This window comes from Stenella coeruleoalba, assembly GCF_951394435.1.
Source record: "Stenella coeruleoalba genome assembly, chromosome: 12".
In the NCBI taxonomy this organism is placed as follows: Eukaryota; Metazoa; Chordata; class Mammalia; order Artiodactyla; family Delphinidae; genus Stenella; species Stenella coeruleoalba.
This window is the reverse complement of record NC_137158.1, coordinates 11,793,030-11,810,049: the sequence shown is the minus strand read 5'-3', so window position 1 is coordinate 11,810,049 and position 17,020 is coordinate 11,793,030. Positions and strand designations below refer to the sequence as shown.

General features: G+C 40.9%; 1 protein-coding gene across 3 annotated transcripts in view; it reads right to left on the bottom strand.

The window, feature by feature from the left end:
* The window catches only part of CD109 (CD109 molecule), a 150,670-nt gene that overhangs the window by 115,495 nt on the left and 18,155 nt on the right, over positions 1-17,020 (bottom strand). The window contains exons 1-2 of one of the 3 annotated variants that reach the window (XM_079939827.1): positions 5,318-5,539; positions 3,815-3,987 (exon numbers count right to left, since the gene is read on the bottom strand). The exons of the other annotated variants lie outside the window; for them this stretch is intronic. Coding sequence (XP_079795953.1) covers positions 3,815-3,987; positions 5,318-5,391 — 247 coding nt within the window. The 5' untranslated portion in view covers positions 5,392-5,539. Of the gene's footprint in view, positions 1-3,814; positions 3,988-5,317; positions 5,540-17,020 lie in introns of those variants that run through there. 3 annotated transcript variants of the gene reach the window in all.

Below are 17,020 nucleotides of genomic sequence, written 5' to 3'. Positions count from 1 at the left end.
CAAATTCTTTCCCCACTTAAGTTATTACAGAATGTTGAGCAGAGTTCCCTGTGCTATCAAAAAGTCTACAAGCAATAAATGCTGGAGAGGGTGTGGAGAAAAGGAAACCTTCCTGCACTGCTGGTGGGAATGTAAATTGATACAGCCACTATGGAGAACAGTATGGTGGTTCCTTAGGTTTTTATCTTATATCAGGTATATGTGAAACCAGCGACAAAGAATTCATCAGTGGAGGAAAGGGGTGTATTCTTTATTATTTGAAGTACATTTCATTCAGGAAAAACAATGAAAGTTTACAAATGAACATTTCAATTTGTAAAAAGAGATCGGGAAATAAAGCAGAAACTATGGTTTCCAGGATATCAGAAATGATTCAATTCCTTCACACGCTTTAAAAGGTGAGAAGAGGGCTTCCCTGGTGGCGCAGTAGTTGAGAGTCTGCCTGCCGATGCAGGGGACATGGGTTCATGCCCCGGTCCGGGAAGATCCCACATGCCGCGGAGCGGCTGGGCCCGTGAGCCATGGCCACTGAGCCTGCGCGTCCGGAGCCTGTGCTCCGCAGTGGGAGAGGCCCGCGTACCGCAAAAAAAAAAAAAGATGAGAAGATAGCTCTCATTTATGACCTGTGAATTCCAATGTTCTTCACTTTTTTTCTTGATTTGGCATGGAACTCCAGGGCACCATCACAGTAAAGGAAGAGGTAAACGCCAGGAAGCTAAGAAATAAGGGGACAGACTCATTCTCCAACCAACAGACAGTCTGACTTGATTTCAAACGCCAATAGATGCTCCATCTTCTCTGGTAATTACTACCTGCTGAATTTTATCGATTACATTTACTTAACTAACTCTTCTGTACAACAGAAGATAAGATTAGGAACCTAGTTCTATTCACCATAGAGGAGGATGAGAGTGGTGTTCGTAACAATGACAAGTACACTTCAATATCTGAATGTCACCACTAAAAACGCATTAATATACCCTTAGGGAACTCCTCAAAGTTTATTAGAAACACTTTTCCTCAAGGGCTATTGTTCACCCAAAAATAAATAAATAAAAATTAATTGATCCCCAATAAATATAAAATTAATATATTTAAACATGAATAAACTAACTGTCATGCAATCCATGCTACTGGCCTCAAGGATGGGAATGTAAACAAAATTTTTCCCACATCTGCCAAACAAATAAATGAACTTTTCCTTGAGGACAAGCCATACTTTTCTGCCTTTATTAAGGAAGGTATACGCTGCAATTCTAATGCTTTAGCTATTACTATTTCTGACACAAATTAAGCTAGAAATGCATTCTGGTTATGGTGAAACACCGCCCTGCCCCAGGAATTTCTAAGAACAGCAGGACTGCTAGAAACAGCCACTCAGAAACAATCCCCCTCCTTACCCAGCTCTGCTAGCAGGCAGACCTTTATTAAAACCAATCTTTCCTTGGCAGGACCTCTTGGAGTCCATCATAAGAAAATGATGAAATAATCAGACCTAAAATGTATTTCTTTGCTTGTGTTTATGTGGCAAGGAAAAAGTGAATCCTAGGAAGATCCAGACCCCACTAATTTAGAAAGTCCTCCTTTATCTACATATTGTTACACCTGGAGAAATCAGATAAAGCAAAGGATGTAAGGACAGGGAGGGAGAAATGTCTTGGTCCTTAAGTCCTAATTTTACAGGAAGCATCTGCTCTGAGAACAATGACCCACAGCCCCTGATAACAAAGTTAACATTCTCCTTTGAAAGAGGGAGAAGGGTTGCAATGGTATTTTCAATGAAACTGTATGTCAACTGCGTCCAAAACAGCCCCTGAAAGTAGTGCATTTTCTCTCTTTCTTTTTCAAAGATCCATTAAGCTCCCAGGATAGTGTCGTCCGACCCACTTCAGCCTTACCCAAAAGCATGACGAACTTTCCTCCCAGAGGAAAAATCTAAGAATAAAGTTTAAAACCAAGCCACAGTAACAAGCACCTCAGTGTTCGTACTATTTGCAGAAAAAAAGAAACAAGACTGACGAAGGAGACTGCAGAAAAGACAACAAAGGAGAAATTCTAGAATAAGCACACGCAAATGTCCGAGCAAAGCCCAAGTATTTATCAGGATCATCCTTGTTATTCTGGACCTTTGCATTGTAGTAAAACTGTCACACTAGTAGAGCCAAAATGATAATTCTTAATGAATAAATAATGAATGTGGAACTACCTTAAGTGTGGTCTGCTGTGACTTAGTATTTCAATATTTTCTTTAGCCATTATCACAAGACGAAGATTCATTCATTTTCAGAATAAATAGTTCAATAATAAAAGTAAGAGATCTGCCCCCATGTAAAAAGGAAATGATGCTTCCTGCATCTTCTTCAATAGTATTCCTATTTACAATATTAACAGCTACTGTTTATTGAGTGCCTAATAGGTACTAGATACTGATTTTAACTTTACAACTGCCCTGGGAAGTACATTATCCCCGTTTTATAGATGAGGAAATTGAAGCTCAGAGCATTTAAGTAACCTGCCCAAGATCACACAGCTAGTGCTAAGACTCAGTCTCAGATCTTAAGCGCTAACTGCATTGCTTCTCCAGGGAAACAAGGCCTCCCGCTTTCCTGACACTACTCCTGTGAAAGACAAAGTGGCCTGGCCCCTGCACACATCACCTCTTCCTGACTCCAAACTTACCCACCCAGTCAGTCAACTTCCCAATGGAGAAAGAACCTCCCATGTAGATAAACTTTGATTTTATCTCATTTCGTGATGGTGTTAATTTCTCTATGCTGGTAAAGGATAAACATTTACATAATGAGCTACTGTGGAATCTCATCCACCCTTCACTTTGTGCCCTTAAATGATTCTTTTAAAGGATAACTCAACATTATAGGAAGTTATGCCTCAATTGCTGGCCTCTGACTAAACATCTAAACATGCTTCTAGTTAACAGTGTTTACAGTTGGGTGGTAGGATTACAGGTAGGATTTTGGTTTATTCCCTTTACTTCCAGTATTTGCCAGGTTGCTTGCACTGAGTATACATTACTCTTTCAATTAGAAAAAATTAAATGTTCATTTTAATGTGAAAGAAAGTTTACCTATTTAACTATTTACCCCCCAAATTATTCTGCCCTTAGTATTGAAAAAGAAGACATTCACTGACCCAATTTAATCCTGGGCCTGGTTAGAACCCAAACTTAAAACAAGATATGTGGGTTCTTTTACAAATGGCTCCGACTTCTTTTACATTGTTTTTCTTTTTTTTCCTGTAACTTAAAAAACTAAAAAATATTGCATAAAACTAGATTTTAACTTCTTCTTTTCCTACCCACAGGCCTACTGAGTAAAATCCTCTGCGTCCAATAAATATGGTCATACCTGGTTTGCATAAACCATACGTAAATATGGTTTTGTGCCAGCCTGTTAACTACGCCCATTTCCTCTTCTGGGCACACACTGTCCTACGTGCCCAGCCTCCTGTGCAGCTAAACGTGGCCATCAGAGGAGGGAGGAATGATATGAGCCACGTCCAGGCCTGGTCCATAAAGACCTCCCACAGGAGACACTCCACGCTCTTCCCCTTCAGATTGGAAGCCACGTACTGGTGACGACAGAGCCACAAAGGGGAAGGAACCTGGGCCTCACAATCTCTACCTGGAAGAGCATCCCAGGAACATCATTTTGGACTCCACATGAGTAAGAAATAAAAGGGTATCGTGTAAGCCACTGAAAATGGGGGGCTTCTCCACTACATCACATAGCACGTGGCTTTCTTAACATACTCCAATTATTACTGCAGATGAGTTAAGACTCTGCTGTTATCTTACCTTTTTCAAAGACTCCTTCTGCTTCCAGGACAGAGACGGCAAGGTTCGCGGCTATCTTGACCAGCTCCGCCTTCACAGTGACCTGTGAGGGGCTGTGTTCCAGAAGCTCCACCCCAATGGTCACATTTCCCCCAGGTCTGATGATCCCAGGGGCTGTCACCAGAAACTTGGGCCTAAAGAGTTCCCAACAACAAGGGAAAAACAAAGTTTCTTACCCTCACATCTCCATTCTTTTGAGATCCTCAAATTTCATAGGCTCCCTATACTGTGCCAGTTGCAACTGTTCCAATTAATATTGCCTCACTGCTCCATTTAGCAACTGCACTGAAATGCTATTGAAACAACAATAATCCCCATAAATCCATTTTTTATCCAGTTTTATTGAGATATAATTGATTTGACTTTCATGCATCATGAGATGATTATCACAATAAGTTTAGTGAACATTCAACATCTCATATAGATCCAAAATTAAAGAAATAGAAAAAATACATATTTTTCCTTGTGGTCAGAACTCTAAGGATTTACTCTCTTCATAACTTTCATATATAACATACAGCAGTGTTCATTATATTTATCATGTTTTATTGATACATTCCCATAAATCAATTTTAATGCGGTAATCCATGCACTGTTAGAGGACCGGCCTGTGTTATTATTTCCATTTTATAAACCACAAATAGCACAGGATGGCTTACGCTGGGACATGCAGAAGTTATTGGCAAAGTATCAATACTAGCCTCTAAACTTCTCCTTTACAGAAGGCATCATCCCAGCATAATTTTTTGTTCTTGGCTTAAAGACACACACACACACACACACACACACACATACACACACACACACACACACAAACACACACACACACACACACACACACACACGGATTTTGCTTGTTTCTTATTGAAACCTTTATGTTTGGGCATCTACCCAAGAAAACATCATCTAATCAACACCACTGATTAAAATATACCATCTGAAATTAAACTATCAGTGCTGACATTTCCAGGTAGAGCAGAGCATAAAAATCGCTGAAACAGCACTTTCCCTGCCCAAGCTAGGGATTAGGGCTCAAGGGCAAAAACCTCTGGGGGGAAGCGAGGGAGTGCTTTCCACTACCTAGGTGTCTCACTCGTTATCTTCCCACGATGTCTGCACCTAAACCCATACTTCAGCTTCCTCGGTCACACCTTGTCATTGCCAAAGTTGAGGCATCTTGTTTAGAAAAAAATATATATATATGTCTTTAAAAGAAGAAGGCACATTATTTGGGAGCTAAAAGTTGAGAAGAACGCAGAGGCAACGTGGACTAAAAATAAAATGCTGTCTTTAGAAAGCAGTTACGGCCAGAGGCGCTTAAACAACCTCGCGGGTGGAGAGAGCAACTGTCCCGCGAAGAACCGAGGGGAAGCGATGCATGATCAAATCTCCAGGCCGGGGTCCGGCTGGGGATCGCCGCCGCCCCGCGCCCGCCGCCCCGCGCCCGCCGTCCCGCGCTCCTACCGGGGGGCGGCGGCCAGCGCCGCGCTCCACACGCAGAAGAGGCGGGCGGCGGTCCCGAGCCGCGGGCCCCGCATCTCGGCGGCGTCTGCCCGGCGACCGCGGGCTCCGGAGGAAATTCGCGGGCAGCGCGGGGTGTGGCCTTCCACCTCCTCCCGGATCTCCCCGACTCCAGGCTTAGCAGTTTGCACTGGGCGCGCCTGCGAGCGGAGCGAGGGCTCTACATTGAGCCGGGACGCGGCGGCTCCACCCCTCCCGCCGCATCGCAATGGCGCTGCTCGGCGCCCCGGGCCGCACCGCAAACCCCGGGCGGCAGCCCTGCTGCCCTGGCCACCCGGCTCCTCGGGCTGTTTATGCTAGCGCTGTACCGCCCGTGCCCGGGGTGCATGAACAGGCCCATCCTTGTACGGAGACGTTCATAGCAACCTTGTGAGGTGGAAAAAAATCAGTCATTGTCGTCCAGACGATGAGTCAGAATTTTAGAGAAACGGCAAACACGCACACACACACGCCAAACAGGGGTGTATTTTCTGGTAGTTGTTCAATATATACGAATGAATAGGCACAAGAGAAAAACTTCTTTCCCTTGAAACAAAAACTCACGTATATCGTTTACCTCTCCAGGAAAAATGTGGTTTCTCCGTTTAAAAAAAGAAAAGGAATGGGCTTCCCTGGTGGCGCAGTGGTTGAGATTCTGCCTGCCGATGCAGGGGACACGGGTTCGTGCTCCGGTCCGCGAAGAGCCCACGTGCCGCGGAGCGGCTAGGCCCGTGAGCCACGGCCACTGAGCCTACGCGTCCGGAGCCTGTGCTCCGCAACGGGAGAAGCCGCAACAGTGAGAGGCCCGCGTACCGTAAAAAAAAAAAAAAGAAGAAGAGGAAGAAAATTCTGGCACATGCGGAAGTTAGGTGTTGCTCCTCAGAACTCTGAGAAACAACTGTCGGGGGAGATGCTTTATACTGTGGGCTATCGCTAAGCACTTCGGCTACAGAAGATATTCATTAGCACTGTGAAGCCTGGAGCAATTTGTGTAAACACGTTAGAATTCGGGTGGCTCTCCTATCCTTAGGAAGACCAGTGGCCCAGGGTGCCCAGCAGTTGCTGAGCTCCAGCTCCTGCGTCCTGGCTTGTCTGTAGCTCCTTCCCCACTGCTTGGTGCTGTCACCATGTTCAGATGACTCAGGTTTCACCATGGCTACACCATAAAAGCAGGGAACTGCCAGCAACTGTTGGAAAACAGGCACATTCAGTCCCTAACAACTTAAAGTTTCTAATTCATGGAGAAAAGTTTTGGATGGTCACATTTTAATACGGGACAAAATGCAAAAAGAAAAGAGGTCAGCCAAGGGTGTCTCCTCACAAAGCTATGTGCTAAATAAGGGGGAAAGTAGCACCTAGACCAACTGTGGTTTTGGAGTCCAGGAACTCGCTTTCCTCCCTTTCCTGTTCCACCCTTTTTCACCCTGCTGAACAGCTAGCAGACGTCCCTATGTCCTCCTGTCTCCTCCGCACTCCTATCTTTAGTGGCCGACTTCCTGTGCAGGCAGGGCTTGGGTAAAGTGAAAAGGGTCCAAGTGGGTCTTTGGGTACACATCCTGTGTCCCTGACACAGCTGTTACTGCCTGTCTGGTCTCCTCACCTCTGTTGTTCAGGGTCAAGTGTGGGCTCTGTCAAAGTCTAAATCAGTGCTTCTCCAACTCTAATGTGTATGAGAATCACAGTGAAGTGCAGATGCTGATTCAGCAGGTCCGGGATAGGGACTGAAATTCTGCCTCATTTCAACATACTGTGGGCCACAGAGGGTCTACAGGTAAACTCTCTCTTTGATGAGAAAAGGAAGTTGGAAACCTGGAGAAAATTCTTTCCAAGCTTCACTTCGTAAGATGGATCAATAAATTCAGGTTTATTCTAGAGGCAGGAAAATGTAAAAAGCACTCCAAAAGATTAGTTGATAATGTTGCATTCCAAGAAGTCTTCTAGAAAGGTTTAGAACCACCTAGTTGTTTCGTAAAATGACATCTGTGCAGATTTTAAATTGATGCAGCCTCCCCGTTTATGCCTTCCTTCTCGCAATACACAAGAAAAACTTAACCATGTAGATTTGCACAGAGATGAGGCACAGAGTAGCCACTCAGTAAAACTGCTTAAAAGGATTAATAAAAAATCTTCTGGGCTTCCCTGGTGGCGCAGTGGTTCAGAGTCCTCCTGCTGATGCAGGGGACACGGGTTCGTGCCCCTGTCCGGGAGGATCCCACATGCCGCGGAGCGGCTGGGCCCGTGAGCCATGGCCGCTGAGCCTGCACGTCCGGAGTCTGTGCTCCGCAACGGGAGAGGCCACAACAGTGAGAGGCCCGCATACCGCAAAAAAAAAAAAAAAAAAAAAAAAAAAAAAAAAAAATCTTCTTCCTAGATTTTTTTTTTTAAGTAAGAAAAACTTAAAGTTGTCTGATAGTAACAATAAGAGATGGGGTTAAATAAATTATGGTATGCCTATGCAACAGAATACTGTGAAGCAATTTAAAATTACGTTCTTGAATTGGAGACTTTATTATTTTGTTTGTTTTGGAGACTATTTAATTATCTAAAGATAAATATTCCTGATGCTGTTGGGAGGAGTCTTTTATAAAACAGAATTTAAATGATTCCATTTTTATAAAAATAAATTGTGTTTATGTATACATATACATCATAGATATATGCATTGAAGGAAAACTGGAAGGGTATTCAGCAAAATGTTATCAGTATGCAGGTAATTACCTGGATTTGTCAAGTTTTCTACAATGAACATATATATAATAATTTTTCTTTTAAAAAGAAAACAATAAAAATGATATTGCTTTAGCAAGTAGTCTTTAAAGGAGCATCTTAGAAACTCTTTGGAATAAAATTCATGAGTTTTGATACAAAAAAATTATATATGTTCCCCCTATGAAAACTGAATGGCCTTTGGCATAAGAACCCTACACTGTTCCCGTGTCCCTTCTGGACATGTCTTAGGGTGTGGTTCATTGAGAAAAGAGGAATCTGTAGGAGATAGATCCTATGCGATTGTGGGAGCAGCCATTGACTCTGCACCTAGCGTTGAGCCTAAGTCACTCTAAGACAGCCAGGGCAGAAAAGCTACATGTGGACCAGAACAAGGAAGCATGAGGGCAAGAGACATGGAACCCATGTCTCTATTAACACCTCCAAGTCGGACGTCATGGGCAACCTGCAGGAGAAGCCGGCTGCATATGCACTTGGCCCAGCATTCAGAAAAGCTCAAGGACGAGATCCCCTGAGAACTGGAGGGGCTACGAGACCCACTGCCGCCCCACACCCACAAGTCAACTGACACAGCAGCAGAAATCTGGGCTAGTGGCCAACGCCTAGAGCCCTGCACTGACCTTCAGAGAGTGAAAAATATGACTTCGGTTTCACTGCTGGCTTCCAAATTCATATAAAGTACCTCTTGTGGCCAACAATAACTCATAACTATACAGGGAGGAGAGTTCTAGGAAATTTAGCTTCATCTTAGATAAGTCGGCACAGTACAAAGCTACCAAAGCCCATGCGTCATCAACTAGGCCTCTGTATATACCCCTTTTAACCATACTCAACGTCAACAAAAAACAGAAAAATCATGCTTTCCCCAACATGAGGCAATTATCCCTCATCTAACGGAAAACAAACTTACCCTGTCTGCAAAAGAGTATATAAAATCCCTCAAGTATCTTTGAACGTTATTCGTGCCTCTTTTCCACCCTCTGTTCTCAGATCAGTGAGGCTGGTTTTGGGAGAAGCATTGAGAGAAACATTACTTGCTGATTTAGAGCACAGTCCGTATCCTCAAGTCTGTTGTTTGATTTTTTACACATTCAAACTGTATAAAATTTCAGAAATATTATGTATGAAATGAACGTCTACTTAAATTTATCATCTATTTGAGACCTATTTAGACAGAGTCCTGCACGGAACACCAGAATCTTTTTTACCCAGAACAGAGGAGGAAACACCTGTCCACTGGAAGACAAGGAATGATACTGAAATTAACTAGGAATAATAATAACAAGGCTTGTCCTTAACTTTCTGTATGGGTGTCCAAAATTTAAAATTAGAATTCTCTGTCCAACCAAATTATCAAACAAGAATGACAATAGAATTAAAATGTTTTCAGAAATGGAATGGCTCAGAAACTTTGCCTTCAACAAACTCTTTTTAGGAAGTTACTTTTGGAGGACGTATTTAGCAAACAAACGAAATAATCCAAGAAAAAGGAAGACATGAGATTCAGGAAAAAGTATATATAACCCCAGAGAGCAATGAAGACAGAAGTTCCAACAGGAAGAATTCCAGGAATAAGGCCTCAGGGGAAAAAAGGACCTTAGTAGAAAAGATAAATGTAATGGAAAACTGGGGGAGAAAATTGAGACTATGGTAATATAAAATTGTGTAATGAAGGGAAGGAAATTTAGAAACTCTAGAGAAAAGAAAAATAAATAGATAAAAAAAAGGGACTTCCTTGGTGGTGCAGTGGTTAAGAATCCGCCTGCCAATGTTCCAACAGGAAGAATTCCAGGAATAAGGCCTCAAAGGGAAAAAAGGACCTTAGTAGAAAAGATAAATGTAATGGAAAACTGGGGGAGAAAATTGAGACTATGGTAATATAAAATTGTGTAATGAAGGGAAGGAAATTTAGAAACTCTAGAGAAAAGAAAAATAAATAGATTAAAAAAAGGGACTTCCTTGGTGGTGCAGTGGTTAAGAATCCGCCTGCCAATGCAGGGGACATGGGTTCGAGCTCTGGTCCGGGAAGATCCCACATGCTGCAGGGCAACTGAGCCCATGCGTCACAACTACTGAGCCTGGGCTCTAGAGCCCGCAAGCCACAACTACTGAGCCTGCGCTCTAGAGCCCGTGACCCACAACTACTGAGCTCGTGCGCCGCAACTACTGAAGCCCGTGCGCCTAGAGCCCGTGCTACACAACAAGAGAAGCCACCGCAATGAGAAGCCCACACACCACAAGGAAGAGTAGCCCCTGCTCGCCACAACTAGCAAAAGCCTGCGGACAGCAACGAAGACCCAACGCAGCCAACAGTAAATAAATGAACAAATATATTTTTTTAAATAGATAAAAATGGAAGTGTAACCATAATTCATTAGTTGGCTCTGTAGTGAACAATAATTATATAATGTTGACGTAAGCATGGTTTACTTATTTATAACTGATAGAATCAATCTCGTTAAAGGGAAAGTATTCAACTCTATCCTGTCTTTCCTACATGAACTGTATCACTGGTAAGCAAATAGTAGGTACGGGGAAATTTCTCTTTTTAGAAGTTTTCCAGCTAGTAAAATGTAAAATAAATGTTAGAATCAGAATAGCACCATATCACAACCCTTGGTGAATTAATAGATCTAGACCAGTGCTGTCCAATAGAACTTTCTGTAAGGATGGAAGTGTTCCATATCCACCCTGATACAGTAGCCATGGGCAACATGAGGCTGTTGAGTACTGGACATGTGGTCAGTACATCCAAGACACTGAATTTGTTATTATTTCATTTGAATTAACTTAAATTTAAATAGCAACATGTGACTACCATATTGGATTATGCAGACCGAAACAATGATCATAAAGGACTGCTAGGAAACATACAGATACTCTAAGTCTCCTTAGAGAAGATCCCAGAACCACCTAAAAGACTGAACCTGAATCTGATTCAAATTTGCAAGGAGGGCCTCCCTGGTGGCACAGTGGTTGAGAGCCCGCCTGCCGATGCAGGGGACACGGGTTTGTGCCCCGGTCTGGGAAGGTCCCACATGCCGCGGAGTGCGTCCGGAGCCTGTGCTCTGCAACAGGAGAGGCCACAACAGTGAGAGGCCCACATACTGCAAAATAAAAAATTAAAAAATTTGCAAGGAAATACAGTATAGGAAAAAAATAAAAGGACAAAAAAAATTGCAAGGAAATTAATAAATGCATATTAAATACCACAGGGATGTATTAGCAAAATCTAGACTGTGGAATACTTTATCAAACAATCAAATTTCTTCAACAACTAAATTGCAAGGAAAAATAAAGAGAATTGAAAGAAACTACAGGTATTTTTTCTTTAAATTGGGTTATAATTGCTTTACAATGCTGTGTTAGTTTCTGCTGTACAACGAAGTGAATCAGCTATATGTACACATATATCCCCTCCCTCTTGGACCTCCGTCCCACCACACCCCCCACCCCACCCATCTAGGTCATCACAGAGGACCAAGCTGAGTGCTATACAGCTGGTCCCCACTAGATATCAATTTTACACATGGGAGTGTATATGTGTCAATCCTGATCTCCCAATTCATCCCAACCTCCCTTCAACCCCTGTATCTACACATCCATTTTCTACATCTCCATCTCTATTCCTGCCTTGCAAATAGGTTCATCTCCACCATTTTTCTAGATTTCACATATATGCGTTAATATATGATATTTGTTTTCTTCTTTCTGACCTACTTCACTGTGTATGAGAGACTCTGGGTCCACCCACATCTCTACAAATGACCCAATTTCTTTCCTTTTTATGGCTGAGTAATATTCCATTGTATATATGTGCCACATCTTCTTTATCCATTCATCTGTCGATGGACATTGAGGTCATTTCCATAACCTGGCTATTGTAAATAGAGCTGCAATGAACATTGTAGTACATGTGACTTTTTGAATTATGGTTTTCTCAGGGTATGTGCCCACTAGTGGGATTGCTGGGTCATATGGTTGTTCTATTTTTAGTTTTTTAAGGAGACTCCATACTGTTCTCCACAGTGGCTGTATCAGTTTACATTCCCACAAACAGTGCAAGAGGGTTCCCTTAGCCCCACACCCTCTCCAGCTTTATTGTTTCTAGATTTTGTGATAACGGCCATTCTGACCAGTGTGAAATGATACCTCATTGTAGTTTTGATTTGCATTTCTCCAATAATTAGTGATGTTGAGCATCTTTTCATATGCCTCTTGACCATATGTATGTCTTCTCTGGAGAAATGTCTTATTTAGGTCTTCTGCCCATTTTGGGGTTGGGTTGTTTGTTTTTTGGATATTGGGCTACCTGAGCTGCTTGTATATTTTAGAGATTAATCCTTTGTCAGTTGCTTTGCTTTGTCAGTTTGCAAATATTTTCTCCCTTTCTGAGGGTTTTCTTTTCATCTTGTTTATGGTTTCCTTTGCTGTGCAAAAGCTTTTAAGTTTCATTAGGTCCCATTTGTTTATTTTTGTTTTTATTTCCATTACTCTAGGAGGTGGATCAAAAAGGATCTTGCTGAAATTTATGTCATAGTGTGTTCTGCCTGTGTTTTCCTCTAAGAGTTTTATACTGTCTAGCCTTACATTTAGGTCTTTAATCCATTTTGAGTTTATTTTTTGTGTATGGTGTAAGGGAGTGTTCTAATTTCATTCTTTTACATGTAGCTATACAGTTTTCCCAGCACCACTTATTGAAGAGACAGTCTTTTCTCCATTTTATATTCTTGCCTCCTTTTTCATAGATTAGATGACCATAGATGTGTGGGTTTATCTCTGGGCTTTCTATCCTGTTCCGTTGATCTATATTTCTGTTTTTGTGCCAGTACCATACTATCTTGATTACTGTAGCTTTGTAGTACAGTATGAAGTCTGGGAGCCAGATTCCTCCAGCTCCGTTTTTTCTTTCTCAAGATTGCTTTTGCTATTTGGGCTATTTTGTGTTTCCATACAAATTATAAAATTTTTGTTCTAATTCTATGAAAAATGGCATTGGTAATTTGATAGGGATTGCGTTGAATCTGTAGATTGCTTTGGGTAGTATAATCATTTTCACAATATTTATTCTTCCAATCCAACAACACAGTATATCTCTCCATCTGATTGTGTCATCTTTGATTTCTTTCATGAGTGTTTTATAATTTTCTGAGTACAGGTCTTTTGCCTCCTTAAGTAGGTTTATTCCTAGGTATTTTATTCTTTTTGTTGCAATTGTAAATGGTGTTTCCTTAATTTCTGTTTCTGATCTTTTGTTGTTAGTGTATAGGAATGCAAGAGATTTCTGTGCATTAATTTTGAATCCTGCAACTTTACCAGATTCATAGATTAGCTCTAGTAGTTTTCTGGTGGCATTTTTAAGATTTTCTACAAATAGTATCATGTCATCAGCAAACAGTTATGGTTTTACTTCTTCTTTTCCAATTTGTATTCCTTTTATTTCTTTTTCTTCTCTGCTTGCCGTGGCTAGGACTTCCAGAGCTATGTTGAGTAATAGTGGAGAGAATGGACATCCTTGTCTAGTTCCTGATCTTAGAGGAAATGCGTTCAGTTTTTCACCATTGAAAATGATGTTTGCTGTTGGTCTGTCATACAAGGCCTTTATTTTGTTGAGGTAGTTTCCTTCTATGCCCACTTTCTGGAGAGGTTTTATCATAAATGGGTGTTGACTTTTGTCAAACTCTTTTTCTGCATCTTTTCAGATGATCATATGGATTTTATTCTTTAGTTTGTTAATATGGTGAATCACATTGATTGACTTGTATATATACTGGGATAAATCCCACTTGATCATGGTGTATGATCCTTTTAATATGTTGTTGGATTCTGTTTGCTAGTATTTTGTTGAGGATTTTTGCATCTATATTTATCAATGATATTGGTCTGTAATTTTCTTTTGGGGGGATATCTTTGTCTGGTTTTGGTATCAGGGTGATGGTGGCCTCATAGAACAAGTTTGGGAGTGTTCCTCGATCTGCAGTTTTTTGGAAGAGTTTGAGAAGGATAGGTGTTAGCATTTCTCTAAATGTTTGATAGAATTTGCCTGTGAAGCCATCTGGTCCTGGACTTTTGTTTGTTGGAAGATTTTTAATTGCAGTTTCAATTTCATTACTTGTGGTTTGTCTGTTCATATTTTCTATTTGTTTCTGGTTCAATTTGCCCATTTCTTCCAGGTTGTCCATTTTACTGGCATATAGTTGCTTGTAGTAGTCTCTTATGATCCTTTGTATTTCTGTGGTGATGGTTGTAATTTCTCCTTTTTCATTTCTAATTTTATTGATTTGAATCCTCTCCATTTTTTCTTGATGAATCTGGCTAAAGGTTTATCAATTTTCTTTATCTTCTCAAAGAACTAACTTTTAGTTGTATTGATCTTTGCTATTGTTTTCTTCATTTCTATTTCATTTATTTCTGTTCTGATCTTTATGACTTCTTTTCTTCCACTAACTTTGGGTTTCCATTGTTGTTCTTCTTCTTCTTTCTCTAGTTGCTTTAGGTATAATGTTAGATTGTTTATTTAAGATTTTTCTTGTTTCTTGAGGTGAGATTGAATTGCTATAAACTTCCCTCTTAGAACTGCTTTTGCTGCGTCTCATAGGTTTTGGGTTGTTGTGTTTTCACTGTCATTTGTTTCTATGTATTTCTTTATTTCCTGTTTGATTTCTTGAGTGATTTCTTGGTTATTTAGTAGTGCACTGTTTAGCGTCCATGTGTTTGTGTTTTTTACAGTTTTTTTTCCTGTAATGGATTTCTAATCTCATAGTGTTGTTGTTGGAAAAGTTGCTTGATATGATTTCAATTTTCTTAAATTTTCCAAGGCTTGATTTGTGACCCAGGATGTGATCTATCCAGGAGAATGTTCCGTGTGCACTTGAGAAAAAAAGTGTATTCTGCTGCTTTCAGGTAGAATGTCCTATAAATATCAATTAAGTCTACCTGGTCTATTGTGTCATTTAAAGCTTGTGTTTCCATATTTATTTTCTGTCTGGATGATCTGTCCATTGGTGTAAGTGGGATGTTAAAGTCCCCCACTATTATTGTGTTACTGTCAATTTCCCCTTTTATGGCCGTTAGCATTTGCCTTATGTATTGAGGTGGTCCCATATTGGGTGCATAAATATTTATAATTGTTATTTCTTCTTCTTGGATTGATCCCTTGATCATTATGCAGTGTTCTTCCTTGTCTCTTGTAACATTCTTTATTTTAAAGTCTGTTTTATCTGATATGACTATTGCTACTCCAGATTTCTTATGATTTCCATTTGCATGGAACATCTTTTTCCACCCACTCACTTTCAGTCTGTATGCATCCCTAGGTCTGAAGTGGGTCTCTTGTAGACAGCATATATACAGGTCTTGTTTTTGTATCCATTCAGCCAGTCTGTGTCTTTTGGTTGGAGCATTTAATCCATTTACATTCAAGTTGATTATCAATATGTATGTTCCTGTTACCATTGTCTTAATTGTTTTGGGTTTGTTTTGTGGGTCTTTTTCTTCTCTCGTGTTTCCCACTGAGAGAAGTTCCTTTAGCATTTGTTGTAATGCTGGTTTGTGGTGCTGAATTCTCATAGCTTTTGCTTGTCTGTAAAGCTTTTGATTTCTCCGTCAAATCTGAATGAGATCCTTGCTGGGTAGAGTAATCCTGGTGGTAGGTTTTTCCCTTTCATCACTTTAAATATATCCTACCACTCCCTTCTAGCCTGCAGAGTTTTGCTGAAAAATCAGCGATAACCTTATGGGGATTCCGCTGTGTGTTATTTTTTGCTTTTCCCTTGCTGCTTTTAATATTTTTTCTTTGAATTTAATTTTTGTTAGTTTGGTTAATATGTGTCTCAGCATGTTTCTCCTTGGGTTTATCCCGTATGGGACTTTCTGTGCTTCCTGGACTTGGGTGGCTATTGCCTTTCCCATGTTAGAGAAGTTTTCAACTATAATCTCTTCAAATGTTTTCTCAGACCCTTTTTGTTTCTCTTCTTCTTCTGGGACCCCTATCATTTGAATGTTGGCTCATTTAATGTTGTCCCAGAGGTCTCTGACACAGTCCTCATTTATTTTCATTCCTTTTTCTTTATTCTGTTCCACGGCAGTGAATTCCACCATTCTGTCTTCCAGGTCACTTATCCGTTCTTCTGCCTCAGTTATTCTGCTACTGATTCCTTCTACTGTATTTTTCATTTCAGTTATTGTATTGTTCATCACTGGTTGTTTGTTCTTTAGTTCTTCTGGGTCTTTGTTAAACATTTCTTGTATTTTCTCAATCTGTGCCTCCATTTGATTTCCGAGATTCTGGATCATCTTTACTATCATTACTCTGAATTCTTTTTCTGGTAGGTTGCATAGTTCCTCTTCATTTATTTAGTCCTTTTGGTTTTTACCTTGCTCCTTCATCTCTACCATATATTTTGTCATCTAATTTTTTTTGATGGGTGGAGCTGTGTTCCTGTCTCACTGCTTGTTTGGCCGAAGGCGTCCAGCACTAGAATTTGCAGGCAGTTGGGTGGAGTCGGGTCTTGGTGCAGAGACGAGGAGAGCTCACACATTAATATTCCCTGGGGCCTGAAGTTCTCTGCTAGTCCAGTGGCTTGGACTAGGCGTTCCCACCACAGGAGCTCAGGCCTCATCCCCAGCCTTTCTTTCTTTTCCTTTGTGCTTAGTGTAGTTTCACTTGTTCACAGGGTACTGCGTGCAGAGGCCTTGACTCCGGCACTTGAGACCAGAGTTCCTGGTGAGACATGGCTATACCAACACTGCAGCGGGGGGACCGTGTCTGAAACCAAAGGTTTAAAGAGACTTAAAAGACAACAATTAGTAGCAATGTATGAATATATTTGGCTCCTGATCCAAACAGAACCCTGGATTGTTCCATTTCTAAACAGTTGAAATTGTGCATACTGATTGGGTGTTTGATGATATTAAAGAATTTTTATTAATTCTTTAGGC